Source organism: Lepus europaeus, chromosome 9 (assembly GCF_033115175.1).
Source record: "Lepus europaeus isolate LE1 chromosome 9, mLepTim1.pri, whole genome shotgun sequence".
In the NCBI taxonomy this organism is placed as follows: Eukaryota; Metazoa; Chordata; class Mammalia; order Lagomorpha; family Leporidae; genus Lepus; species Lepus europaeus.
The window spans coordinates 10,887,644-10,915,300 of record NC_084835.1 but is presented as its reverse complement, the minus strand read 5'-3'; the positions used below and the strand labels follow the sequence as shown (position 1 = coordinate 10,915,300).

Below are 27,657 nucleotides of genomic sequence, written 5' to 3'. Positions count from 1 at the left end.
TTCCCCTTTGGCGTTCAGTTATCACCGATCAGGGAAAACAAATGATATTTTTCTCTTTGGGACTGGCTTAATTCACTCAGCATGATGTTTTCCAGATTGCTCCATCTTGTTGCAAATGACTGGGTTTCATTGTTCCTTACTGCTGTATAGTATTCTATGGAGTACATGTCCCATAATTTCTTTATCCAGTCTACTGTTGATGGGCATTTGGGTTGGTTCCAGGTCTTAGCTATTGTGAATTGAGCTGCAATAAACATTAATGTGCAGATGGCTTTTTTATTAGCCAAATTAATTTCCTTTGGGTAAATTCCAAGGAGTGGGATGGCTGGGTTGTATGGTAGGGTTATGTTCAGGTTACTGAGGAATCTCCAGACAGACTTCCATAGTGGCTTAACCAGTTTGCATTCCCACCAACAGTGGGTTAGTGTCCCTTTTTCCCCACATCCTCTCCAGCATCTGTTGTTGGTAGATTTCTGAATGTGAGCCATTCTCACCGGGGTGAGATGGAACCTCATTGTGGTTTTGATTTGCATTTCCCTGATTGCTAGTGATCTTGAACATTTTTTCATGTGTCTGTTGGCCATTTGGATTTCCTCTTTCAAAAAATGTCTATTGAGGTCCTTGGCCCATCTCTTCAGTGGGTTGTTTGTTTTGTTGTTGTGGATTTTCTTGATTTCTTTGTAGATTCTGGTTATTAATCCTTTATCTGTAGTATAGTTTGCGAATATTTTTTCCCATTCTGTCGGTTGCCTCTTCACTTTCCTGACTGTTTCTTTTGAAGTACAGAAACTTCTCAATTTGATGCAATCCCAAATGTTAATTTTGGTTTTGACTGCCTGTGCTGTTGGAGTATTTTCCAGGAAGTCTTTGCCTGTGCCTATATCTTGCGGGGTTTCTCCAATGCTCTCTAATAATTTGATGGTTTCGGGTCGTAGATTTAAGTCTTTAATCCACGTTGAGTGAATTTTTGTGTAAGGTGATAGGTATGGGTCTTGCTTCAAGCTTCTGCACATGGAAATCCAATTTTCCCAGCACCATTTATTGAATAGACTGTCCTTATTCCAGGGATTAGATTTGGATCTTTGATCAAATATAAGTTGGCTGTAGATGTTTGGATTGATTTCTGGTGTTTCTATTCTGTTCCATTGGTCTATCCATCTGTTTCTGTACCAGTACCATGCTGTTTTGATTACAACTGCCCTGTAGTATGTCCTGAAATCAGGTATTGTGATGCCTCCGGCTTTGTTTTTGTTGTACAAGATAAAATTCTGGCCAATAGAATGCAACAACACATCAGAAAGATCATCCACCCAGACCAAGTGGGATTCATCCCCGGTATGCAGGGATGGTTCAACATTCGCAAAACAATCAATGTAATACACTACATTAACAGACTGCAGAAGAAAAACCATATGATTATCTCAATAGACGCAGAGAAAGCATTTGATAAAATACAACACCCTTTCATGATGAAAACTCTAAGCAAACTGGGTATGGAAGGAACATTCCTCAATACAATCAAAGCAATATATGAAAAACCCACGGCCAACATCCTATTGAATGGGGAAAAGTTGGAAGCATTTCCACTGAAATCTGGTACCAGACAGGGATGCCCTCTCTCACCACTGCTATTCAATATAGTTCTGGAAGTTTTGGCCAGAGCTATTAGGCAAGAAAAAGAAATTAAAGGGATACAAATTGGGAAGGACGAACTCAAACTATCCCTCTTTGCAGATGATATGATTCTTTATTTAGGGGACCCAAAGAACTCTACTAAGAGACTGCTGGAACTCATCGAAGAGTTTGGCAAAGTAGCAGGATATAAAATCAATGCACAAAAATCAACAGCCTTTGTATACACAGGCAATGCCACGGCTGAGGAAGAACTTCTAAAATCAATCCCATTCACAATAGCTACAAAAACAATCAAATACCTTGGAATAAACTTAACCAAAGACGTTAAAGATCTCTACGATGAAAACTACAAAACCTTACAGAAAGAAATAGAAGAGGATACCAAAAAATGGAGAAATCTTCCATGCTCATGGATTAGAAGAATCAATATCATCAAAATGTCTATTCTCCCAAAAGCAATTTATACATTCAATGCAATACCCATCAAGATCCCGAAGACCTTCTTCTCAGATCTGGAAAAAATGATGCTGAAATTCATATGGAGACACAGAAGACCTCGAATAGCCAAAGCAATCGTCATAGGGATCTTTGACATCTTTGGTTGAACTTATTCCAAGGTATTTGGTTGTTTTTGTAGCTATTGTGAATGGGATTGATTTTAGAAGTTCTTCCTCAGCCGTGGCATTGTCTGTGTATACAAAGGCTGTTGATTTTTGTGCATTGATTTTATATCCTGCTACTTTGCCAAACTCTTCGATGAGTTCCAATAGTCTCTTAGTAGAGTTCTTTGGATCCCCTAAATAAAGAATCATATCATCTGCAAAGAGGGATAGTTTGAGTTCTTCCTTCCCAATTTGTATCCCTTTAATTTCTTTTTCTTGCCTAATGGCTCTGGCTTAAACTTCCAGAACTATATTGAATAGCAATAGTGGTGAGAGTGGGCATCCCTGTCTGGTACCAGATCTCAGTGGAAATGCTTCCAACTTTAACCCAGTCAATAGGATGCTGGCCATGGGTTTTTCATAAATTGCCTTGATTGTGTTGAGGAATGTTCCTTCCATACCCAATTTGCTTAGAGTTTTCATCATGAAAGGGTGTTGTATTTTATCGAATGCTTTCTCTGCATCTATTGAGATAATCATATGGTTTTTCTTCTGCAGTTTGTTAATGTGGTGTATTACATTGATTGATTTGCGAATGTTGAACCATCCCTGCATACCAGGGATAAATCCCACTTGGTGTGGGTGCATGATCTTTCTGATGTGTTGTTGCATTCTATTGGCCAGAATTTTATTGAGGATTTGCATTTTTCTGATAGTACATTTAGTACTTTGTTCATATACTATTGGCCATTTGTATGTCTTCTTTTAAGGAGTATAAATTCAAATCATTAGTCCTATTTTTTAAAAAATCAAGTTAAGTGTTTTCCCCTGTGTGATGTTTTATATCATAATCTTGTGGCTATGTAATTGTTCACTTTGAATGCCTTAAAGTACTCACCATTAGGAGGTTTTCTAGAAAAGCATAAAATAATTATTTTAAACAACCACTTGGTGTCACTTTTAAAATCATCTTAGTCATCACTTCATCTAACATGGTTCCCTGTCTCTCAAGTCAGTATATTTTCCAGGCTTGTGATGATCAGAGTTTAATTGGTAATAATATACACACGCAGTACAAGTAAATTGCATAGTAAAAAGGCAGATCTTAGAAAAATATGGGATTTTTAAAAAAGATTTATTTATTTATTTATTTGAAATAATTACAGAAAGGCAGAGTCAAAGAGAGAAAAAGAGGCCTTCCATACACTGGTTCCCTCTCCAGATGGCCACAATGGCCAGAGCTGCCCGAACCGAAGCCAAGAGCCAGGAGTTTCTTCCAGGTCTCCCACGTGGGTGCAGGGGCCCAAGGACTTGGGCCATCTTCTACTGCTTTCCCAGGCCATAGCAGAGAGCTGGATTGGAAGTGGAATAGCCAGGACTCGAACTGGCACCCATATGGTATGCTGGCACTTTGGGCGGCAGCTTTACCTGCTACTCCACAGTGCCGGCCCCAGTGTGGGATTTCATGAAGTCATTGAAAGCAGAGTTGGAGAGCTGCTGGATTCCTGTGTAATGACACTGATGCCTGATGCAGGGCATGAAACCAGTTAACTCCCAAGGAAGGGAAGATCATCTAGGATGAAGACCTCCTGGAGAAAGGATGTTTGGAGTATTAAAGGCTTAATAATAAAAAGCTATAATGCTCTTGAACCAGAAACAAACATCAGTCATTCATGTTGTACAGCCATCCTACAGTTATTCAAGGAAAAAGAAAATCACACTGCCTCAAAAAAATCGATGTTTTTATTTCCTTTATAATTATTGTGTATATTGACAATATCAATAAATATATATACTATTAAGATAGTTCAAAATGTTAGTATAGGTGGAATTTAAAATGCACATCCCCCATGAACTTTTTGAAGACCCCTCATAAGATGAAAGAAGGGGGACTAGTGCTGTGGCACAGTGGGTAAAGCTGCTGCCTGCGGTGCTCACAGCCCATATTGGTGCCAGTTCAATTCCTGGTTTATCCACTTTAAATCAAGCTCCCTGCTAACGTGTATAGGAAGGCAGTGGAAGATGGCCCAATTGATTGGGCTTTTGCGCCCACCTGGGAGACACAGATGAAACTCCTGGCCCCTGGCTTCCATCTGGCCCAGTGTTGGCCACTGTGGCTATTTGGGGAGTGAAGCAGCAGATGGAAGATTCCTCCCTCTCTTCCTGCCTCTACCTCTCGTTCTCTGAAACTTTGACTTTCAAATAAATAAACAAATCTTTAAATGAAAGATAAAGTTATTTTGATAAATTTTGTGCTTTCTGGTTCTGATAAAAAGTTCTAGTCAAAACAACTCCTCATTCAACCCCCACCTCCACCCCTACAAAGAATTTAGAGTGAAATGAGGTTTCTGTTACGGGGATTTACTCTGTGTCCGTTTGTGCTGGATCAGCCGGTGCTGATCCCCCACGTTCTGCAGTGTGCTGCACTGATTTGTGCAGAAGGTGATCAGCACGTGCTGGGTCCCATACCTTGCATTCTGCTTCAGAGCTTGGAGATCTAAGCTCTTAAAGGGGTGGTGCGTGAGTATGAGTCTGAGGTGTCACGGGAGCCCCAGCCCAGTGCGTCAGCCCTCACGCCTGCTCATCAGCTCTCCCACCTGCATAGTCGGCCCTCCACGTCCTTTGGGTTCCACATCTGCACAACCAACCAACTACAGGTTGAAAATATTGGAGGAAGAATTGAATCTGTGCTAAACATGTACAGACTCTTTCCCCTTGTCATTGTTTCTTATATTTTTTATTTATAAATTGTTATACATTGTTTCCACTTACATTGTTTCTTTATAACAACTACACACCATTTACATTATATAAGGCATTACAGGTAATCTAGATGGTTGAAAGTATATGGTGGGGGCAGTGCTGTGGTGCAGTGGGCTAAGCCTGCGCCTGCAGTGCTGGCATCCCACATGGGTACCAGTTCTAGTCCAGTTGCTCCTCTTCCAATCCAGCTCTCTGCTATGGCCTGGGAAAGCATTAGAAGATTGTCCACATAGTAGGGCTTGTGCACTTGCGTGGGAGTCCTGGAAGAAGCTTCTGGCTCCTGGCTCCTGGCTTCAGATTGGCGCAGCTCCAGTTATTATGGCCATTTAGGGAGTGAACCAGTGGATAGAAGACTTTTGTCTCTCTGCCTCTCTGTAACTCTGCCTTTCAACTAAATAAATAAATCTTTTTTTTTCTTTAAAGAAAGTATATGAGAGGGTTTGGTATCTGGGTGGGGGAGACTGGAGGTTTTGAAACCAAACTCTACAATTACTGAGGGAGGACTATGTTGTGTCTTACTGCTTTGAAGGAAAAGTGGAGCTCCCCATTCGCACTGCGTCTTAGTGTTTAAGTGTCCTCTCAGGAGGAGAGCTCTCACCTCCATGTGTGGAGATTTTGGGCGTCCCTGGGTTGTGATTTGTCTAGTGAAGGTCTCCTCTTGGTGGGGAAAGTGGAGCTGAACTCTGGAAGCCATTGGATGATTTCTGCATCCTGCTGTATCAGTGGAGAGCTGAGATGGAGAGCTCTGCATCCCACCGCCGGGAAATCTCTCCCATTTGTTGACACTTCTGGTGTCCACACTCCTCTCTCTAAGCAAGCCTAGAGCTTGACAAAAAATGACAACAGCAGAACACAAATTAAGGAGTAACCCATTTCTCTGGGAGAAGCACTCATCATCCCAGAAGGATTTTAAATAGATAATTCTGCTGGGGGAGTAAAAAGAGGACTCACACTGTGATGATTTATCTTGTATGATTTGTGTTTGTCAGGACTCTCTTCTGTATTAGATAGACCAAAGCTGTCACTTCTATTAAAACTGTAATCACGGTATACTCTTTGCTAGGGTGTTGTTTCTAAAATAAGAAGACTATTTCCTATGTCTTGCCCTTTCCTATTGCCTACTGCTTGTCACCAAAAAAATCTTAAATGTTTCTTTTTTTTTTTTTTTTTATTTGACAGGTAGAGTTATAGACAGTGAGAGAGAGAGAGACAGAGAGAAAGGTCTTCCTTCCGTTGGTTTACCCCCCAAATGGCTGCTACGGCCGGCAGGAGCCATGTGCTTCCTCCTGGTCTCCCATGCGGGTGCAGGAGCCCAAATGCTTGGGCCATCCTCCACTGCCTTCCCGGGCCACAGCAGAGAGCTGGACTGGAAGAGGAGCAACCGGGACTAGAACCCAGAGCCCATATGGGATGCTGGCGCTGCAGGTGGAGGATAACCAGTGAGCCATGGCGCCAGCCCCAAATGTTTCTTTCTTTTTAACTGATGGCTATATTATTAAATAAAACTTAAAAAACCCCAACCAAGACAAAATGCATGGTCTTTCTGCCTTTACGTAAATAGGAGCTGTTTTTCACTTTTGAACTTTCCTTTCTGGTTCTTATCTTACTGCATACATATATATTTTTGCAGTGTTGCAGTTTTTATTTGTTTGTTTGTTTGTAGCTTCTTTCACTCAGCAGACTAAAAATATTTCCAGTATGGATATATACTTTTAGTAATTGCCTTTTTTTAAGGTGTAGACTTGTACTGTTCATGTTCTGTGTTTATTCAAATTCTTAGGTTTCCATGGGTTTTGTTGTTAGTGTAATAAGCAACTTTATGCACGCCACTGATGTTGTAATACTTAGTAAGATTAATTTCCCAAGGGAGAGATTACTGGGGCAGAGGATCTCACATATGTGTACAGCTCTTGCTAAATAACACTTTCTATGTGGCTTTTCTCTACACCAGCACAGTTGATGGCTTTTAGTCTATCTCTGTCAGCATTGGCCCTTATTAATTCTTATTTCTGTTGTGCTAGAGATGTGGAAAAAATGTAATTTCAGTAAATGAAATTTGGATTGTTAGCAAATGTGATTGTTTTTATGTTTTGTCATCCAGTGAGTAGTCTCTGCTTGTAGACTTTGTCTATTCATAAGGCCAGTTTCCCATTTATTTCTGCATTTGATGAAAAGTAACATTTTCTAACAATGGCTTTTTATTGGGTTTGGGGTCACGCTGTCATGAGATAGCTGGGTCCAGGTTCTTGTCTCCAACACAAGAAATAATTCAAGCACAAGATGTAGGTAAAAGGGCCAACACTGTGGCACAGCAGGTTAAGCCAACACCTATGATGATGGCATCCCATATGAGTGGTAGTTCATGTCCTGGCTGCCCCACTTCCAATCCAGCTCCCTGCTAATACACCTGGGAAAGTAGTGTGGCCTGGCCATTGCAGCCGTCTGAGAAGTAAACCAGTGGAAAGAAGATTCATTCTCCCTATCTTTCTCCCCCCTCCCCCAACTCAGCCTTTCAAAAAAACAAAATTTTATTTTAAAAAAGATATAAATAAAAGCTAGCAAAAGAATAGGTTGTATTTGCATGCAAAGCAAAAGTACACACTTAGGAAAGAGTACAGGCACACTCAAGTATGAGCTGCACTCAACAAAGTTTGAGGCCATCCTTTTATATGATCTGGAGGCAGAGGAGAAGGTATCTGAGATGGGGCTTAATTGAATATTCCTAAGGGACAGAATTTACCCTTTTGGAACTCTCTGTAGTGTCATGGTGTCAGGTGTATGATTGGAGTAGGAGTGTCAGCCAGGGTAATTTTATTATAACCATTACCTAAAGGTCATCTTTGGGATGTAGTCAGCAAGAATGTTATATTTGGCCAAAACTCCATCTGAGCAGGGGTTTCATGGAAGCTATGGTTTTCTGATGAATGGAAAACCAGGATGGGAGATTTGAGTAGAGCAGGCAGGGCTGCAGGGGTTGGAACTTCAACTCCTCCTTCCCAGTTACCTCCTTGCCTTCATTGGTTTCACATCTAATGAATGACATGTCTACATTTGAGAGAAGAAGCAAATGACTTGGTGAGATTTATGTAAGAATAAAGATTTTTCAGGCCTGGAGCTGTGGTGTAGTGAGTTGGGCATCTGCCTCCAGGGCCAGCATCCCATGTTGGCACCTGTCCAAGTCCTGGCTACTCCACTTCTGACCCAGCTCTCTGCTTATGGCCTGGGAAAGCAGTGGAAGATGGCTCAAGACCTTGGGGTCCTGCACCCATGTGGGAAACCTGGAGGAGGCTCCTGGATCCTGTCTTCGAATCAGCCCAGCTGAGGCTATTGTGGCCATTTGGGGAGTGAACTAGTGGATGGAAGACCTCTCTCTGTGCTTCTTTCTCTCTCTGTAACTCTCTCAAGTAAATAAATAAATCTTTAAAAATATTTTCAATTAGTGATGAAGGTGCTAAATTTTAATTTGTAAGTAGTCAGGAATCAAATGATTCTCCAGAAGATGGTGTGATTCTACAACAGACTGATAAGTTGATAAGAACCATGTGATTTTTGGGGCTTGGGTAAGAGGAAAGGAATGACTCTTAATATTCCTCCTGCAGAAAGATTTATTCTCTTGAGCTCATCAGCAGTTATATCAGCATCTCCCTCTAGAATAATATCACCTCTTGTTCCTGCTTTGATGTCATTTCCCTCATGAGATATGAGGGTGGGAGGCACACTGTAGAAGGGAATCTTAAAGATTTCCCTTAATTTATGTGATTTCCACTGTGTATTGAGAAACATTCTTCCTGGATCTGGTTGTTTTGTAACAATAGGTCATTTAGAATATCTGGTCTATCATATGGCTAGAACAGATGTCTGTTTTGTATTTTTTACTTAAAAATTAAAATTACTTTTGAAAAATGGAAAGAAGAATCACTCTGTCTTTCTGCAGATTCCCCTGTGAACTACTCTGCCATAGGAGTGAACTCTCCCTACCAGCTGACTTACCAGCCTTCCACAGCCTGTCTGAGCTTTTGCCTCTCAACTGGAAAGGAAGCCAAGAAGAAAATAGGTGAAAATGGTTTCCAGAAAGATCTCGTTACCCTCCTTTAGAAGTACAGGCAGGTGGGATAGAAGATGAGAAGTTTGCTGTGTAGCATCTGTAGGTTGTTGGATCATTAGATTTGATTTCCTGGTCAGGAGGATCCAAGACAACTGCCCTGGTGGAGACCCAGCAGTGATGGACAGATTGTCTCAGAGCAGTCGTGGAGCTCCCAGTGCTGCATGGTCTCACCGTTTGAATGCGACCATGTCGTCCATTCCCTGAAAAGCAGTTCCCCTCCCCTGGCACCGCACCCCCACTCCACCTCCATGTTCCCTCCTCTAGTGGATCCCAACCCCAACTCATCTGTTTAGGGACACCTTGTCCAGTCCCACACAAGTGGGGCACCACAGATCTGAACAGAGGTACCTGGATGCCAAAATGAACAGACTCGTTTGTGTGTCCCTGATGGGACTAGTGTGTGAGGGCAGCAAACAGAGGGAAGGCACACTCATGGGACAGGATGGTGGCAGATGGGAGCTAACAGGACAGCAAGTGTGCAACTAGCAGCTTCAGGGCAGAGCAGAGGAGCCAGGGCTGTGGAGAGCAGACCTCCCTGGTGGGCTGCGAGGACAGGGTGGGAGGATGGCCAGGGTAGGGAGGGGAGAATGGTGCTGGCAAAGGTGCGGAGGGAGGGGGAGGGCAGGTGGCAGCACTCAGACTGTCCCATTGATTCCCACAGATGCCGCAGGTAAGGCTGGAGGTTGAGAAGCATGGATGTTTCCTAGCCCTGTCCTGGCTGGCCTCGTGATGCGCCTTCCTTGGGCCTCACTCTCCTTCTGGTAAAAGGGGGTGTAGTCGTGTGGGGTCTCGGTGTGCCCCCATCTGGCCACCACTTAGGTGGCTGTCATTGTTACTCCTTCTTTTCACTCCCTGACCATCTCACCCCTCTGCACTAGCCGGTCCCTGACATGTCCTTAAGGGTTGACTCACAGCATGATATCTGTTCTGCAAGTGGCCAGCCCCCGATTCCTGTCCCTGAGGAGCACACATCCCCCCCCCCCCCCCCCGCTATGTTACTGTGATGTTCAGGGGATGCTGCTCCTGGGCTCTTCCTGGCCCCTGCCACCAGTGAGCAGGACATTTTGAGAAACCATTTTCTGCAACCCCTCTCTAACCTCTTTTTTTCCTCTCTAAACTCTTTCTCTCCAGCTACAGGCAAGTCTAAAGCTTTACAAGATGTCTTTACATCACTTCCTCAAGGAGTAGCAGCATCTCCTGACGTGGAGTTCAGGGACCCTTGCCCAGAGGCCAGGGAAAAACTGAAGAAATTATGTCGCGACATGTAAGCAGTGGTGGAGGTTGAGGGGTGGGAAGAGGGCAGGGATTCTCAGCCCCACTCCTGGCTGAGAGTCCCAAGGGGTAATGGGGGAAGCATGTTGACCCTGCCAGGAGTCACTTGGTACTGCCTGTGGTAGCCTCAGGAGTGACATCCCTTGCATGCACACATGTTCCTGTTCTTACAGTCTCACCCTCCTATCTGTGGCTTCATTATGACCTGGCTGCAATCACAGCAGGAAGGCAGTAAAGATGCCCATTTTGCAGATAAGAAAATAGAGGCGGCCCAGGCAGGAGGGTAGATGAGGAGTTAATTGAGCTCACTCAGTTCTCCAGGCCTCACACCAAAGCCCTTCATCTCCACAATATGCTGCTTCACCAGTGATGTGCCTTTGTGTGGCTCCTTAAAATTTGTAGCCATTGTGTCCTGAGGATTAATTTCTTAACCTCATTTGTCATGTGTTCTACTACAAAAGAAAAAAAAAAAACACCTCTTCTGCTTCCTCCAACAAAATAAAAAGAGACATAGATGATTAATGGTATTTATGATTTTATAGGTTTTCCAAGGGCCCAGACCCTAAAGTATTTAGAAATATATTCACATTTAATAACCCATTCAGATAAGTCAAATATGTTTGCTGAGGGGTTACTGGGCCACAGCATGGTCATGGGCAGCCACTTAGCTGGCCTCCTGTATCATTCCAGAAGGAGGCTTTCTTGCTCTGGAAGCTCAGGACTAGGGGTTGAGCAAAGTCTCCAGTTCTCCCAGACCCTGTCTGCACACAGGCCCACTCCTTAGTCCTTACCACCACAGTCAAGAAAGCAGTCAGGTCCTGGAACAGCCTGAGTTCTTCCTTTAAGTGCTACATTTAAGGATGAGGGAGGATAGAGTGGGGACACAAACTCTGGGGAGCAGGGAATGAGGTGGGACTTGTGGGGGATGGGGAGGGTCTGTGGAGAGCTCCCTGGGGAGTGCAGCCAGTAGGTGACAGATATATTGATCTCCTCCCCTGCAGAGAAGCTGAACGGGCCTCCTGGAAAGGGAGGAATATCTCCTACCCCATGATTGTCCGCAACTACGGGACAAAGATACCCTCTCAGCCAGGGTCGACCCCCAAATTGGACTCACAGGTCCCGAATTCCCATCACCTTCAGGCCTCCGGTGCTCACACCGCCAGTCCTGCCCCTCACCAGCCTTCCACCCACCGTGCTCAATGCAGACGAAATCCTCAAAAGCAGAAGGTGCCCAAGAAGCCCATTAAGTTGCATTACACCTTCTACGACGGGTCCTCCTTCGTGTAGTATCCTTTTGTGTCAGTGGCTGCAACCCTGCCCCACGGAATGCTGGGGCTTGTAACAGCATAAGGATTTCCTTGGGCTTTTCCATTGATTGAGAAGCTTGGTGGTGGAACCTCCAGGGTGTTAAGAGTTTGTCCAGGTTAGAATCAGGAGGGTCAAAGATGGAGTACCAAGTTTCAAGTCTCCAGTTCAATTCAGATCAACATGAATATACCACACCCCAGCTGCCTGTCAGAGTCTTGTCAATGCAGGCTGGAAATATGGCCATCATTCCTATCTTTAAAGGTAAATATAATGAAAATTTCTTCCTCAGCCCAGGTGAGGTGGTAATGATGCCCTAGATATTGTGGGATCTTCATCCTTCTGTCAGCTGTCTCAGCTTTCATTGGGGTGAAGCCTCCCTGCTAGGCTTGGCCAGCAGTGGTGGCCTCCTTGCTTTGTTTGCCTTCTTCTTTAATTCTGGGAGTTTGGAATTGAATGACCCTGTCAAAGAAGTCTTATTATTTGTCTGATGGGAAATGGATCCATTCATTATGCTCTTCTCAGCCCTGCTTCCAGTGCGTCCTCGCACACTGAACACAGCTGCTGCTGCTGATGGCTTGTGGGTTTTCCTCTCCCTGCTTTTCTGATTCTTCACTGCATTTAATAGGGTGATCTCCCTGAGCTCCTCAGGAAGCTGCATCTATGAATTAGGTTTCTATTAGGGGTCCAGGGATAGGAATGAGTTAGTGTATGATCAGGTCACAACACCTCAGCCTGCTGGAATCTTTGTTCTCTCACTTATCCCTGAATTCCAAGGCCCTGCTGGAGGTTGCAACCCCAAACTTTTGCTGCATTACTATTGGCATTCTGACTCATGGGCCAATGAAGATCACATCCTGTCAGTGAATACATTTTCTCTTTTGGAATCCCAAGGAGCTGGGAACAGTTCTTGGGGATACTGTACTAATCCCTTGATCTCTGTGCCTCACTTGTCTTGATTATAAGGCGAGGAAGCTGGACTCAGAGATCTTAAAGGAGAAGTTCTGGGAAGGTCCAAGATGTCCGAACAGGGGATAGCCACACTAACAGTTTCTCTGGGATATGAAAAGACCAAAGGAAGGACCATATTTCCAGGAGTCTGATGGAAATTTTTGTTGGAGAAATAAAAAAAAAAAAACAACAACAACGAAGACTCCATGGGACAAGAGGAGAGAAGAAAGAGACACCGCTGTGAGCCACCATCATACTATGTCAAGGTAGGAAGAAATTGCTGCATACTCCACCACTCACAGTTACAGTTGACAGGGAATTCCAGTCACCCACTAACTTTTACCTCAGCCTGGGGAGCTTCCTGAGCTCTGAGCAACTGTCAGACTTGGAGCAGGTAAGCTGCCTTGCTTCCTTCCCCTGCCCTGCTCCTGCAGAGGGCCATACTTGGCATCAAAAAGTCAGGCAGTGCATCTCTGTTCCAAACTACTAGCATCAGAATCATTTAGGAGGAAACACCGTCTTAGAAGTGAGAGGAGTCTGTGGCAACCCATGTCACTGCTGACTTTGCCTGAGGGAGAATCTTGCAGACCATGCTGACTTTCAGTCCCAACCAGAGTGCTAGCAGTGGGCAGGGTGCCCATCTCCAACCTTGTGAATGGAGAGCACATTGCCTACTTCCCAGCTGCTCCCAGCAACTAACAAAGAGGAATGCTATCCTACTGAGAATGCTATCCTACTCAGTACAGGCTACTGAGACTCATGTGAACATGACTAGGGGATTTTATTGGGAAATAACTGTGGCTGGCTTTAGAGGCTCAGAGTGCCTGTCAGACTTGGAGCAGGGAAGCTGCTTTGCCATACTTGGCATCAAAAAGTCAGGCAGTGCATCTCTGTTCCAAACTACTAGCATCAGAATCATTTAGGAGGAGACACCATCTTAGAAGTGAAGAGGAGTCTGTGGATGGGGTGGGGGTGGGTGTCATTGCAAAGGGTTCTGTGCTCACATTGAGAAATGCACAGATCCTTTGTGCAGTTCAGGCACCTGCATGGGTGTGTTGTGTAGCCACTGTGGACTTGCCCCAGGCATTGATCACCTTGGCAGAGAGGAGCTGAATCACTGATCACACCAGCCAATATGATCATACTCTCCCACCAGCTGACCAGAGAAGAGATCTACCATGCCCAACCTGGTTGTCACCCTGGACTCTTGCACCACCCTCCAAGCACTGACCAGAGCTCCCTGTCCCCACCCAGCACACACCTCTGAATATTCACTGACAGAGTAGACACTCCACTAAGCCATAGAGGCATATTTCAAAGGTAATAGCCATCAAGAGGAGAAAACCAACAAGTGGTTCCACAAATGCCTTAAATAAACAGAAACAGAAACTTGAACAAGAAGACAGTACAATTCTCCCAAAGGAACACAACAATACTTCAACAATATTAGTATGTGAAAGATTAAGGGATTGATGAAATACCTGAAAGGACTTTAAAAGAGTGATCGAAATGTTAATCAAAAACAATGAGAGGCAAATTCGTGAGTTAAAGAGATCCATGCACAACCTGGCTGAAAAATTTTGCTGGGAGATAGGGACATTGAAGAGAATTCAAACTGAAATATTGGTAATGAAAAATTTATGTGTCAAATTAAAAAATACAATGGAAAGTCTTAACAACAGATTTGGTGAAGCAGAAGAAAGAATATCCAAGCTGGAAGACAACTCTTTGGAAATATGTCATACAGAGAAGGAGGAGGGAAGAAGGAACAATTAGAAAAAACTGAAATAGTGTTTGAGATTTATGAGATACCATCAAATGATCTAACATACAGGTCTGAGGAGTTCCTGAATGTGTGGAAAGAGAGAATGAATTTGAAGGCCTATTCAGTGAAATAATAGGAGAAAACTTCCCTAATTTGGTGAGATGGACATCCAAGTACAGGAATTGCATAGAACTAATAGACATGACCAGAAAATATCTTCACAATAACATATTATAGTTAAACTTTCAACATTAAAACAAAGATTCTGTAATGTGTATGAAAGAAATGCCAGATTATCTTCAGAGGATCTCCAATTAGCTGATTTCTCATCAGAAACTCTATAGGCTAGGAGAGATTGAAGAGACATAGTACAAGTCCTAAAAGAGAAAAAACTGAACCCAGGATACCCTGCAAATTTCTCATTTATAAATGAAAATGAAATAAAGATCTCCAAAACAGATACTGAAAGAATTTTTCACCATTCAACCAGCCTTAAATGATACTCAAAGATGTGCTGCACACAGAAACAGAAATATAGTCAACATTATGAAAGAATCTGAAGACATAAAAATTCCCTTGTAAAAGTACAAAGGAAATCCAAGATAAACAATAGGAATATTTGGGAAAAATGGCAAGACCAAGTCATTACTTATCAATAATAAGAATGTAAATGGCCTAAATTATCCAATTAAAAGATACAGACTGGACAAATGGATTAAAAAACAAAACCCCTATTTGCTGCCTGCAAGAAATACACTTCAGCAACAAAGATACACAAAGGTTAAAAGTGAAAAGATAGAAAAAGATATTCCATGCTAATGGAAAGCAAAAAAGAGCAGGAGTAGACATCCCAATATCAGACAAATTAGTCTTTAACACAAAAACTGTTAAAGAGACAAAGGTATTATGTAATGATTAAGGGATAAACTCAACAGGAAGATGAGATGTGACTAAAGTAAATGAATATGCACCCAGTGTGCCTGGCTATTTAAAACAAATGTTAATGGATCTAAAGGAGACATAAACTCCAATATAGTAATGGCGGGGGGGCTTACACACCACTTTCATCAATGGACAGATCAACTATACAAAAAATCAGTAAAGAAACAACAGAGCTAATCTGCACTATGGGCCAAATGAACCTAATTAATATATACAGAACTTTTTTTTTTTTGACAGGCAGAGTGGATAGTGAGAGAGAGATAGAGAGAAAGGTCTTCCTTTGCCGTTGGTTCACCCTCCAATGGCCACCGCGGCTGGTGTGCTGCAGCCGGCACACCACGCTGATCTGAAGCCAGGAGCCAGGTGCTTCTCCTGGTCTCCCATGGGGTGCAGGGCCCAAGGACTTGGGCCATCCTCCACTGCCTTCCTGGGCCATAGCAGAGAGCTGGCCTGGAAGAGGGGCAACTGGGACAGAATCCGGCGCCCCGACTGGGACTAGAACCTGGTGTGCCGGCGCCGCAAGGCGGAGGATTAGCCTGGTAAGCCGCGGCACTGGCAATATATACAGAACTTTTAATGTCTCAGCTGCAGAAGACATATTCTTTTTATCAGAATATGGACTTTCTCTAGGATATACCATATGCTAGGCCATAAATCAAGTCTAAACAAATTTAAAAAATTGAAATAGTACCATGCATCTTTTCTGACCACAATGGAATGAAGCTAGAAATTAACAACTTAAGAATATCTAGAAAATATGCAAACACATTGAGACTGAAAACATGCTCCTGAATGAATAGTCGGTCATAGAAGAAATCAAAAGGAAAACAAAAAAATTACTGGAAATGAATGAATATGACAACACAGCATATCAAAACTTATGGGATACAGCAAAGCAGTATTAAGAGATAAGTTTATAGCAATTCGTACCTACATCAAGAAGTTAGAAAGGCATAAAATAAATTATTTAAAAATGTTAGAGCAAGCCGGCGCCGCGGCTCAGTAGGCTAATCCTCCACCTTGCGGTGCCGGCACACCGGGTTCTAGTCCCGGTCAGGGCACTGATCCTGTCCCGGTTGCCCCTCTTCCAGGCCAGCTCTCTGCTGTGGCCAGGGAGTGCAGTGGAGGATGGCCCAAGTGCTTGGGCCCTGCACCCCATGGGAGACCAGGAGAAGCACCTGGCTCCTGCCATCGGATCAGCGCGGTGCGCCGGCCGCAGCGCGCCTACCGCGGGGGCCATTGGAGGGTGAACCAACGGCAAAAGGAAGACCTTTCTCTCTGTCTCCCTCTACTGTCCACTCTGCCTGTCAAAAATGAAAATAAAAAAAAATGTTAGAGCAGATACCACAGCAATAAAAAGAATAATGAGAAATTATTGCAAACAGCTGTATGCCAACAAAATGGAAAATCTAGAAGAAGTGGATATATTTCTGGAATATACAGTTTATCAAAATTGAATCATGAAGACATAGAAAACTTAAATAGTCCAATAACAAGACAGAGTTTGAATCAGTAATAAAGGCATTCCCGGAAAGGAAAAGCCCAGGACCAGATGGATTCACTGCTGAATTCTGTCAAGCTTTTAAAGAACTAATTTCAATTCTTCTCAAACTACTCAAAACAATTAAAAGGGAGGGAATCTTCCCAAACTCCTTATATGAGGCCAGCATCACCTTAATTCCAAAACCAGAAAATGATATAACAAGAAGAACTATCGACCAACATGATGAACATAGGTGCAAAAATCTTCAGCAAAATACTGGCTAATTGAATCCAACAATGCATCAGCAAGATAATTCACTCAGACCAAGTGGGATTTATCCCTGGTATGCAAGGATGGTTTCACATACAGAAATATCTTAATGTGATATATCACATTTAAAAATTGAAGAATAATGACCATACAATTATCTCAGTAGATGGAGTGAAAGCGTTTTGGTAAAGTATAACATCCTTTCATGATAAGAACATTAAGCAAATTGTAGGTAGTAGGAACATTCCTTAACATAATCAAAGCAATATATAACAGACCCACAGCTAGTATCATATTAAATAGGGCAAAAATTGGAAGCATTTCCATTAAAATCCAGAACCAGATAAGAATGCCCCTCCAACATTGCCTTTCAGTATAGTTCTGGAAATTTTAGCTAGAGTCATTAGGCAAGAAAAAGGAATCAAAGAGATACAAGTTGGAAAGGAGGAAGTCAAATTATCCCTGTTTGCAGATGACGTGATTCTATACATATGGGGGGAAACCAAAAGAATCCACTAAGAGATTACTGAAACTCATAAGAGAGTTTGGTAAAGTTACAAGACATAAAATCAATTGCCTTTGTGTACACAGATGATGCAATAGCTGAGAAAGAACTTGCAAGATCAGTCCCATTCACAATAGCTACAAAAATTTTAATACCTTGAAATAAATTTTAACAAGGATGCAAAAGATCTCTGCAATGAAAATTACACAATATTAAAGAAAGAAGTAGAAGACACAAAAAATAGAAAAATGGGTTGGAAGAATTAATCTCGTCAAAATGTCCAGACTGCTCAAGGCAATTTACAGAGTCAATGTGATCCCAATCAAAATACCAATGGTTTTCTTCTCAGATCTAATGCTAAAATTCATATGGAAACACAAGAGATCCCAAATAGCTAAAGCAATCTTAAACAACGAAAGCAAAACTGGAGGCATCACAAAACCAAGTTTCAAGACATACTACAGGACAGTTATAATCAACATATCTTGGTACTGGCACAAAAATAGATGTGTAGACCAATGGAACAGAATAGAAGCCCCAGAAATCAATCCATGCGCCTACAACCAACTAATCTTTGACAAAGGAGCTAAAATCAATCCCTGGAGAAAGAACAGTCTCTTCAGCAAATGGCGCTGGTAAAATTGGATCTCCACATGCGGAAGTATGGAACAAGACCCCTATCTCATACTTTATAAGCAAATCAACTCTAAATGGATCAAGGGTCAAAGATTAAATCTTATAACCTGGTACCATCAAATTACTAGAGGAAAATATCGGGGAAAATATGCAAGATGTTGGGATAGGCAAAGACTTCTTAGAAAAAACCTCAGAAAGACAATAAAAGAAAAAACTAGACATATGACATTATAACAAGCTACAAAGCTTCTGCACTACAAAGAAACACTCAGCAAGGTGAAGAGGCAACTGGCAGAGTGGGAGAAAATATTTTCAAACTATGCAAACTATGGATTAATGTCCAGGATCTATAAAGAGCTTAAGAAACTCAATAACAACCAAACAATCCATTAAAGAAGTGGGTAATGGACATGAACAGGCATTTTTCAAAAGACGAAATTCAAATGGCCAACAGACACATGAAAAAATGCTCAGGATCACTAGCCATCAGGGAAGTGTAAACCAAAACGACAGTGAGGTTTTACCTCACCCCAATTAGAAAGACTATCATCCAGAAATCAAAAAACAATAAATGCTGATGAGGATGTAGGGAAAAAGTTACCCTAACACACTGTTGGTGGGAATGTAAACTAGTACAGCCATTGTAGAGGACAGTATGGAAATTACTCAGAAATTTGAAAATAGATCCGCCATGTGACCCAGCCATGCAGTACCTGGAAACTTACTTAAAGGAAATGAAATCAGCAGGTTAAAGAGCTATCTGTACCCCCATATTTATTGCAGCTCAATTCACAATAGCTAAGATATGGAATCAGCCCAGATGTTGATCAACAGATGACTGGATAAAAAAGTGTGTATATATATATATATATATATATATACACATACACACACACGCACACACACACTGTGGAATAGTACTGAGCATAAAAAAATAACTAAATCCTATCTTTTGCAACAAAATGATGCAACTAGAAACCGTTATGCCTAGTGAAATAATCCTGCTCCAGAAAGGCAAAAATCATTTGTTTTTCCTGATTTGTGATAACTAAGCATAATCTTTAGTTTTTTTTTTAATTTTAGTTTAGTTTTAGTTTTAATTTTAGTTTTTGTATACAGAATATATACAATGTAATATAAATGAAATTGATATTTTGAGATTTGATTACTGTTACATCTCTTTTGTATACTCTAAAGGAACAGTGGTTTTTCTATTTACGGCTTGTTGAATTTTTTATTTAGTGGAGTGTTAAGCTTGTGATGATAAAATAAACAGATAGTTGGTCATTGTAAAAATAAAAAAAAAGAAATGAAGGAGGATGGACAGTGGCAGGGTGGATGGCAAGAAGGGTAAGGTGGGAAGTATCATTATGCACTTAAATTTGTATCTATAAAATACATGAAATCTGTTTACCTTATCTAAATTTTAAAAAAGAGAAATTCTGTGTTACTGTGTCATATAGACAGAACAAACTGGCTGTTTGATCTGTGTTGAGTGCAGAAAATGTTTGGAAAATACTCATGTACTTTTTGGTCTCCAGAGAACAGAGCTCAGGACTTAATCCTTTTTTTACAGAGCTTAATTTTCAAATCTCTTAGGTAGGAATGATTCTATCTTGGTGTATCTTTGGTGTATCTAAAAGCCTCAACCTGCAAATGGTTTGCACTTGTCAATTTCAGACTCCAGAACCATTCTAGTGTTAAATTTACTCATTCACTCACATGGATATAGTGGTATCTCATTGTGGTTTTGACCTGTTTCTAATGTATAGTGATGTGGAGTATGTTTTCATGTGCCTTTTTTGGTATATCTTCCTTGGAGAACTGTATATTCATGTGTATCCATGTCCATTGCTCATGTTTTGAGTTAGTTGTTTATCATTTTAAAATGAATTGCGGCCGGCGCCGTGGCTCAATAGGCTAATCCTCCGCCTAGCGGCACCGGCACACCGGGTTCTAGTCCCGGTCGGGGCACCAATCCTGTCCCGGTTGCCCCTCTTCCAAGCCAGCTCTCTGCTGTGGCCAGGGAGTGCAGTGGAGGATGGCCCAAGTCCTTGGGCCCTGCACCCCATGGGAGACCAGGAGAAGCACCTGGCTCCTGCCATCGGATCAGCGCGGTGCGCCAGCCGCACCGTGCCTACCACGGCGGCCATTGGAGGGTGAACCAACGGCAAAAAGGAAGACCTTTCTCTCTACCTCTCTCTCACTGTCCACTCTGCCTGTCAAAAAAAAAAAAAAAAAAAAGAATTGCGAGGGTTTTCTATGTATTATGAATACTATGCCTTTGGCAGGAATATGATTAGCAAATGTTTCCCTGTACTATGAGGTATGTTTTTACTCTCTTTGTAGATCTGTTAATGAGAACAAAAGTGTTTTACTTTGGTGATATCTGTTTTTTCCTTTTTTTCTTTTGTTCCTTTTACTCTTGGTTTCATGTCTAAGCAAGTGTTGCCAAGTCAGAGGTCATGAAGACTTGCTTGTATGTTTTCTTTTAAGAGTTTTATAGTTATAGCTCTTACTTTTAAGTTTTTGAGGCCCTTTAAGGCGTATGCTATGAGATATGGATCTAGTTTCAGTCTTTTGCATGTAGATATCCAGTTGCACCAGCACCACTATTAAATAGACTCTTTTTTCCCCCATTGAATGATCTTGGCACCCTTGTCCAAAATCAATTCACTAGGCTCTAAACTGTAATCTATTGATCTTTATATCCATCCTTCTGCCAGTACCTCACTGTTTTTATTGTAGCTTGTTAGTAATCTTTCAAGTCAGGAAATGAGTCCTTCCAGTTCCTTATTTAGAAGATTGTTTTGAAATAATCTTAGTTGTTTGGGGTCCATTGCAACTCCATATGAAAAACTGAACGGGAGCATTCTCTTCAGTGCTGTGGCATATCTGTTAAAGCTACCACTAGTGATGTAGGCATTCCATATGGGGGCCAGTTCAAGTCCCAGCTGATCCCCTTCTGATCCAGCTTCCTGCTAATGTGCCTGGGAAAGCAGTAGAAGATGGCCTCAGTACTTGGAAGGAGACCGGGAAGAAGCTCCTGGCTCCTGGCCTTGGACTGGCCCAGCTCTGGCTATTATGGCCATTTGGAGAGTGAATCAGCAGGTGGAAGATTTCTCTCTGTCTCTCTCTCTCTCTCTCTCTCTCTCTCTCTAACTCTTTCAAATAAATAAATAAATCTTTCAAAAAATAGCAAAAAATGAAAAAGAGGAGAAGAGAAATATTTCTGGCTTCAGAGATTGGATGTTGACTATGTTACTTCCTTGTGGTCTGACATAGGGCAGATCATTTTGTACACCCTGGATTCCTCATGTGTAGGATGATCAGTTTATCCTGGTTTTCATAGGATTTTCTTGGGTTTTGCACTAAAAGTCTCACATTCGAGGAAACCCATTAGACCCAGGGAAATTAGTCATCTGTGAGGGATAGGTGAAACCACGAAGCAGAAAGTGTTTGTGAGGAATACAAAGAGGATACAGGGAAGCACCCATGACACAGTTGGGTTCCATAATTGTTTGTTATTTATGTTTGTGCAGGGAGCATATTTCAAGATGGGGAATGATGCACCTAAAAGCTAACACATTGACTTGTAGATGTGCTTCCCTGAGGCATATGAGAGCATAACCTGGGAAGTTTTCTGTTAGCTCTACTTAACCATTTTCCCAGTTACCCCTCTGGAAACATCGCTGTGTGTCAGATTCCTATATGCTGCAGAGACAGAAACATCACCTACCTCTATAATGACGTACCTCATTCCTTCCTGGCCCTGTTCATTGCAGACAGCCAGAGCTATGTTCACTACAATGCAAAGACCCGGTAAGTGGGTTGAGGGGAATCTCTACCTATAAAAATGTCTCTCTGTGGGTCATGGTGCAGGCAGAGGTGGTACCTAGGAGTCCCTAATTAAAGGAGGGGGCAAGACAAGTCCAAATGTTTCAAAATGCAATGTAGCAGGACTGATTAGTGCCTACAGGAGCACATGTACTTTGAGGCCTGGCCTTTCCTTGCAAGAACCAGCCAGTTAGAAGAACAACTCCCCAGATCCTCCTCTACCTCTTTCTTTCTTTATTTTTTTTCTTTTTTTTTTTTTTTTTTTTTTTTTTGGTCTAAGCCTCCATCATCTTCCCTATAGACTCCTACAGTAGCATAATAGTGTTAAGGGACTATATTTGCCAGGGAAAGAGACTGCTTGCAGGGCCCCACTGCTTCTCCAGCATGGGACAGTCTCCCAGCCATGCCTATATGTAGCTTGTGGTGATGGAAGGCATCCTTCTGGCCTAGTGGTGGTTACTCATTTCTGTGTCTCTCATAGATGCCCATATGTCTTGGTCTTGGATGAAGAAGGTGGGACCACCACTGACCCCAAGGGCTACGTAGTACACAAGTGGAGCTGGACTTCCAAGACAGAGACTTTGCTCTCCCTGGAATATATGGTAGGTGTGAGTCATTCAAGAGGAGTGCTGGTCAGTACCACTGCCCAGTGGACGGCTTTGACAGCTTTCCATGGGCTGCTGAGCATCCAGAGCCAAGGGGCTATCTATAGAACAGGAGTCCTTCTCCTCAACAAGCTTATAATCTCATTCTGAGGTTCTTAAATTGATGAGTGGTGGTCCAGAGTTGACTGAAGTAATTTTTTTCCCACAGCTCACACCAGCTTTCTTTCTTTCTTGGCAGTAACCTTTCTATTTATTTTTTAGTATTATATGTTTTACATTTTAAAGATTTATTAAAGAGAAAACTTGTATCTACCATTCAGTCCCTAAATAGTGTCACCAGCTAGAACTGGGTCTGGCTGAAGCCAGGAACCTGGGAACTCAATCCAAATTTTCCATGTTAGTGGCAGGAACACTACTGAGACATCATGGCTACCTCTAGGGGTCTACAATAGCAAGAAGCTGGGATCAGGAGCCAGAGCTGAGTATCATACCAAAGAATGCCAATTTGGAATGCTGGTGTCTTAACTGCTAGGCCCACTCCTTTGTTAAAAAAGTCCCTTATTTTATGAAATAACAATCCTCATGGTTGATAGTTTCGTTTTTATTGCCTATATACAGTTAAAATAAAAGCAATTATATATTGATCTCCCTAGTTATTGTTCTTATAAATTTAGTTTCTATAAAATCAAAATATCCAAGAGTCAGTGTAGCTAGTAGATACATTTTTGCATTCATTTAGTTATTCATAGTCATTCATCAAAGGTTTAGTAAGTAATAAATAGTATAAAATTACTAATATTGCATGACTTAATAAATTTAATTAATAAAGTTATTATGTGCTTCTAACTTCAAGTCAGAGTTTCTCATTATTTGAACTACTGACATTTTAGAATAGAATTTTCTTTGTTATAGCTGTATACTGTAGCAGACCACTCTCATGGGATGCTGTATGCCGGTAGTTTTTGTTCTCCCAGTTGTGACAACTAAAAATATCCTCAAGTATAAGCAATTATAGCTTCTTGGGGGCTAAATTGTCCCTGTTGAGAAGCTTTGATCAGAGGACAGAAAGATAAACCAAACGCCTGAAGGAAGTCAAAAGTCTAGAGGAGTAATAACAACCCAGGTAGACAAGGAGAAGAAGAATGAGAGAGGCACAAGCTCGTATGGTTGGAATTCAGAGAAGAACCACAAAACAAAGAATCCACTTAATGCTGGCTTGAGATTAAGGCCCCAAGGTAAGATCTTAAAGTCTGTAGTGGACCTCCAGCACCCTACACCTAGCCTCCTGTTTCATTCCCATTCGGTTCATCCTCTTCATGGGCCACTGAGTTCTCACCCTTGTACTCTGACTCCTTTATCATGATGTTCATGAATGTTCAATCCCTTGAACATATCTCACCATTCCTACCTCCTTAGTGTGAAATGTGCCTCTTCCTCTCTGCCAACACATTTCCTTCCTTCAACATCTTGCTCAGACTTCCCCTCTTCCATAGCACCCCAGCCCACTCCCATTTCTTTTTTCTCACAGTGCCCACAATTTGGATTAGTTGTTTATTAATTATTATTGACCCTGCCATGAAGAGATTCTCAGCTTTCCTGCATAGCAGGATCATGTCTGGGACTTTTAAAAATAATTACAGATTCTAGGTACAACCCCAGAGAGATTCTGATTCTGTTGGTCTGTTTTGAGTTGATTTTTCGTAGTCTTCACAACTATTTCTGATGCTTGGTCATGTCAGAGACCTCCCAATCTAGGGGTACATTGTGTTGTTTTCCTACTATGTACTTTTTCATAGCTGTCTAAAAATTTTCTAAAACAAGAATGACCAGTCGGTCGAGACAGGCATCATGTTGTGTGTTAGTATGGCCAAGTAGAGATAGGACTGAGAGAATCTGAGAACCCAACTGCTAGTACCAGCTTCGCCAGATTCTGACTGGGATTGTGTGCAACCAGCCACTCAGCTTCTTCGAATCTTGGGTGTCTCATCTGCACAAAGGGGGCCATCAGACCTGCCCTTTTTGGGCCTCATGCTACTTTTGTGAGAATTAGTGAAATCAAAGTGGGGAATGTGGTGTGACATCACTGAAGTGTTTTAGCAATGTCTGTAGGTTCACTGTTGTATTGCCGGGAGCCACATACAGAAATGCACAACAGAGACCTGTGCATTTGTAACATGAAGGTGAGTGAGTATGATTCAGGAAGACAGAGGGAGGGTAGAAAGGAATTCTGGTGAGAGCAGGAAGCATCTGTAAATGTTTAGAGTTGGGGCTGAGTGTGGCAGAACTCTTGTGAAAGGTAAGACCAAAGATGCACGTGCTGACTGCTGAGGGTAAGAGGCATTGAAACTGGGTTAAGGAGTTTGTACACTGTCTTGGAGATAGTAAGGGACAGTTTTTTTTTTTCTGTTTGTTTGTTTCCGGTTTTGTTTACCCAGATATTTACTCTTCTTGTGTTCTTTAACCTTACTGAAAATCACAATTTCATTCTGATATAATTTCTTAACAGCCTGAAGATCTTCCTTTGGCATTTTGTGGAGTGCGTATCTGCTGGCACCAAATTCTGTTTTCTTTCATGTTAAAAAATCTGTTTGTTGAAGAGTATTTGTCCTGCTAGATATGTAATTCTGGGTTGACTTTCTTCTTTTCCTGGCAGCATTTTGAAAATGATTTTCTACTATGTCTTCCATAGTTTATGATGAAAAGTCTATAACAATTCAAATTGCTGTTAATTTTCTCTAGCTAGTTTAAAGATATTATTTTTTCCTTTTTGTGTGTTTGGGTTTTGTTTTGTTTTGTTTTTTACTTTTTGACAGGCAGAGTGGATAGTGAGAGAGACAGAGAGAAAGGTCTTCCTTTTGCTGTTGGTTCACCCTTCAATGGCCGCCGCGGCTAGCGCGCTGCAGCTGGCGCACCGCGCTGTTCCGAAGGCAGGAGCCAGTTGCTTATCCTGGTCTCCCATGGGGTGCAGGACCCAAGGACTTGGGCCATCCTCCACTGCACTCCCTGCCACAGCAGAGAGCTGGCCTGGAAGAGGGGAAACCGGGACAGAATCCGGTGCCCCGACCAGGACTAGAACCTGGTGTGCCGGCGCCGCTAGGCGGAGGATTAGCCTGTTGAGCCACGGCGCCGGCCGATGTGTGTTTGGTTTTCTAAGTACGACTATTTTTTGGTGTTTGCTGAGCTTCTTAAAAATATAAATTCATTTCTCCCAATTTGGCAAATCTTTAAATCTCATTTAGAAAAAAACTATTTAATTCTCTCTCTCTTTTTGTCTCTTTCTCTTCTATTACTTCTACAATTATACATATTTTGTAATTTTGGATATTGTCTTGGAGGTCTCTGAAGCGCTGTTATTTTTTGTTGTTGTTCAATTTTTTTTCTGTTCAGTTTTCAGATTGGGTAATTTCTTTTTGTCTGTCTCCAAATTTCTTGCCTTTGTTCTGTCATTGCCATTGTGCTATCATGCTAATCCTGTGAAATTTTAGAATTTTAATGATATATAGTTTCATTTTTATGATTTCCATTTAACCATTATTTATTTTCTTCTTCTTGCTGAGATTCCGTATTTTATAATCAATTATGAGTATATTTTCCTTTACCTCATTGGGCTTTGTTAAATTGGCTGCTTTAAAGTCCTTGTCTGAATTTTTTTTGACAGGCAGAGTGGATAGTTAGAGAGAGAGACAGAGAGAAAGGTCTTCCTTTTGCCGTTGGTTCACCCTCCAATGGCCGCTGTGGCTGGCGCATCGCGCTGATCCGAAGGCAGGAGCCAGGTGCTTATCCTGGTCTCCCATGCGGGTGCAGGGCCCAAGGACTTGGGCCATCCTCCACTGCCTTCCTGGGCCATAGCAGAGAGCTGCCCTGGAAGAGGGGCAACCGGGATAGAATCCGGCACCCCGACCGGGACTAGAACCCAGTGTGCCAGCGTCGCAAGGTGGAGGATTAGCCTGTTAAGCCACGGTGCCATCCCCTTGTCTGAATATTTAACATCTGGATTGTATCGGACAGGGTTGAACTCTGGGTCATTTCTGACTGCCCTCTTCTGATTATCTGTTGTCTAAAGATTACCCCCTACTTCACTTATTCTTTGCATGTCATGTAAGTTTATGTTGTAGGTTGATGTTGTGAGGTCTGAATTCTGAGGTATTTCTCTCAAGGGTACATATTTTGTTAATGTTTTTTCAAACAAACAATGAAATTCATTAGACTCAAGCCATAAACTGTATCTCCTAAAGTAGGTAGAAACTCAATATCACAGTTCAGTTTTTTGTTTGTTTTCTTAGAACTAAGCTCTCTTGTGTGTTTGTCTGGCTCATGCATGGTTCAGAGATTGACCAGCAATGTGGAAAATTCAGATACAGAATCATAGGCTTTCTTTTTTCTGGCTCTGTCCCTTCTGATTTCTTTCCATACTTTCCTGTGACCATGGTTGCCTAATGTTCTGTCTTCTTGATTCTTTAGACCATAGAGATTGTAGATATTTGGCCAGGACTGAGACTTGTTTTCTTACTAAAGCTAGAAAACTGAAATTCATCCAACACTAGTTCTTTTTTTTTAAATTTATTTTATTTATTTGAAAGAGTTACACAGAGAGAGCGAGGAGAGGTAGAGAGAGAGAGGTCTTCCATCCGATGGTTCACTCCCCAGATGGCTATAAAGGCCAGAGCTGTGCTGATCCGAAGCCAGGAACCTGTAGCTTCATCCAGGTCTCCCACGTGGGTGCAGGGGCCCAAGGACTTGGGCCGTCTTCTACTGCTTTCCCAGGCCAAAGCAGAAAGCTAGACTGGAAGCAGAGCAGCCGGGTCTCGAACCGGCGCCCATACGGGATGCCGGCACTTCAGGGTGTTAACCTGCTGCGCCACAGCGCTGGCCCCCAGCACTAGTTCTTTAAGTTTCAGCTCCTCTTCAAACTTGGCCTGCTTTTGTTTACTCTTCAAAACCTTTTGGATAGTTGTTGTTTTTTTTTTTAAACTTTTTCAGG

At 42.2% G+C, this 27,657-nt stretch overlaps 1 protein-coding gene across 1 annotated transcript in view; it reads left to right on the top strand.

The window, feature by feature from the left end:
• LOC133766423 (uncharacterized protein C3orf20-like) overlaps window positions 1–27,657 on the top strand; it is a 61,436-nt gene that overhangs the window by 7,376 nt on the left and 26,403 nt on the right. Inside the window, exons 3-7 of the mRNA XM_062200086.1 lie at window positions 8,935–9,054; window positions 10,237–10,369; window positions 11,379–11,663; window positions 21,907–22,056; window positions 22,553–22,673. Coding sequence (XP_062056070.1) covers window positions 8,935–9,054; window positions 10,237–10,369; window positions 11,379–11,663; window positions 21,907–22,056; window positions 22,553–22,673 — 809 coding nt within the window. The remainder of the gene's footprint in view (window positions 1–8,934; window positions 9,055–10,236; window positions 10,370–11,378; window positions 11,664–21,906; window positions 22,057–22,552; window positions 22,674–27,657) is intronic.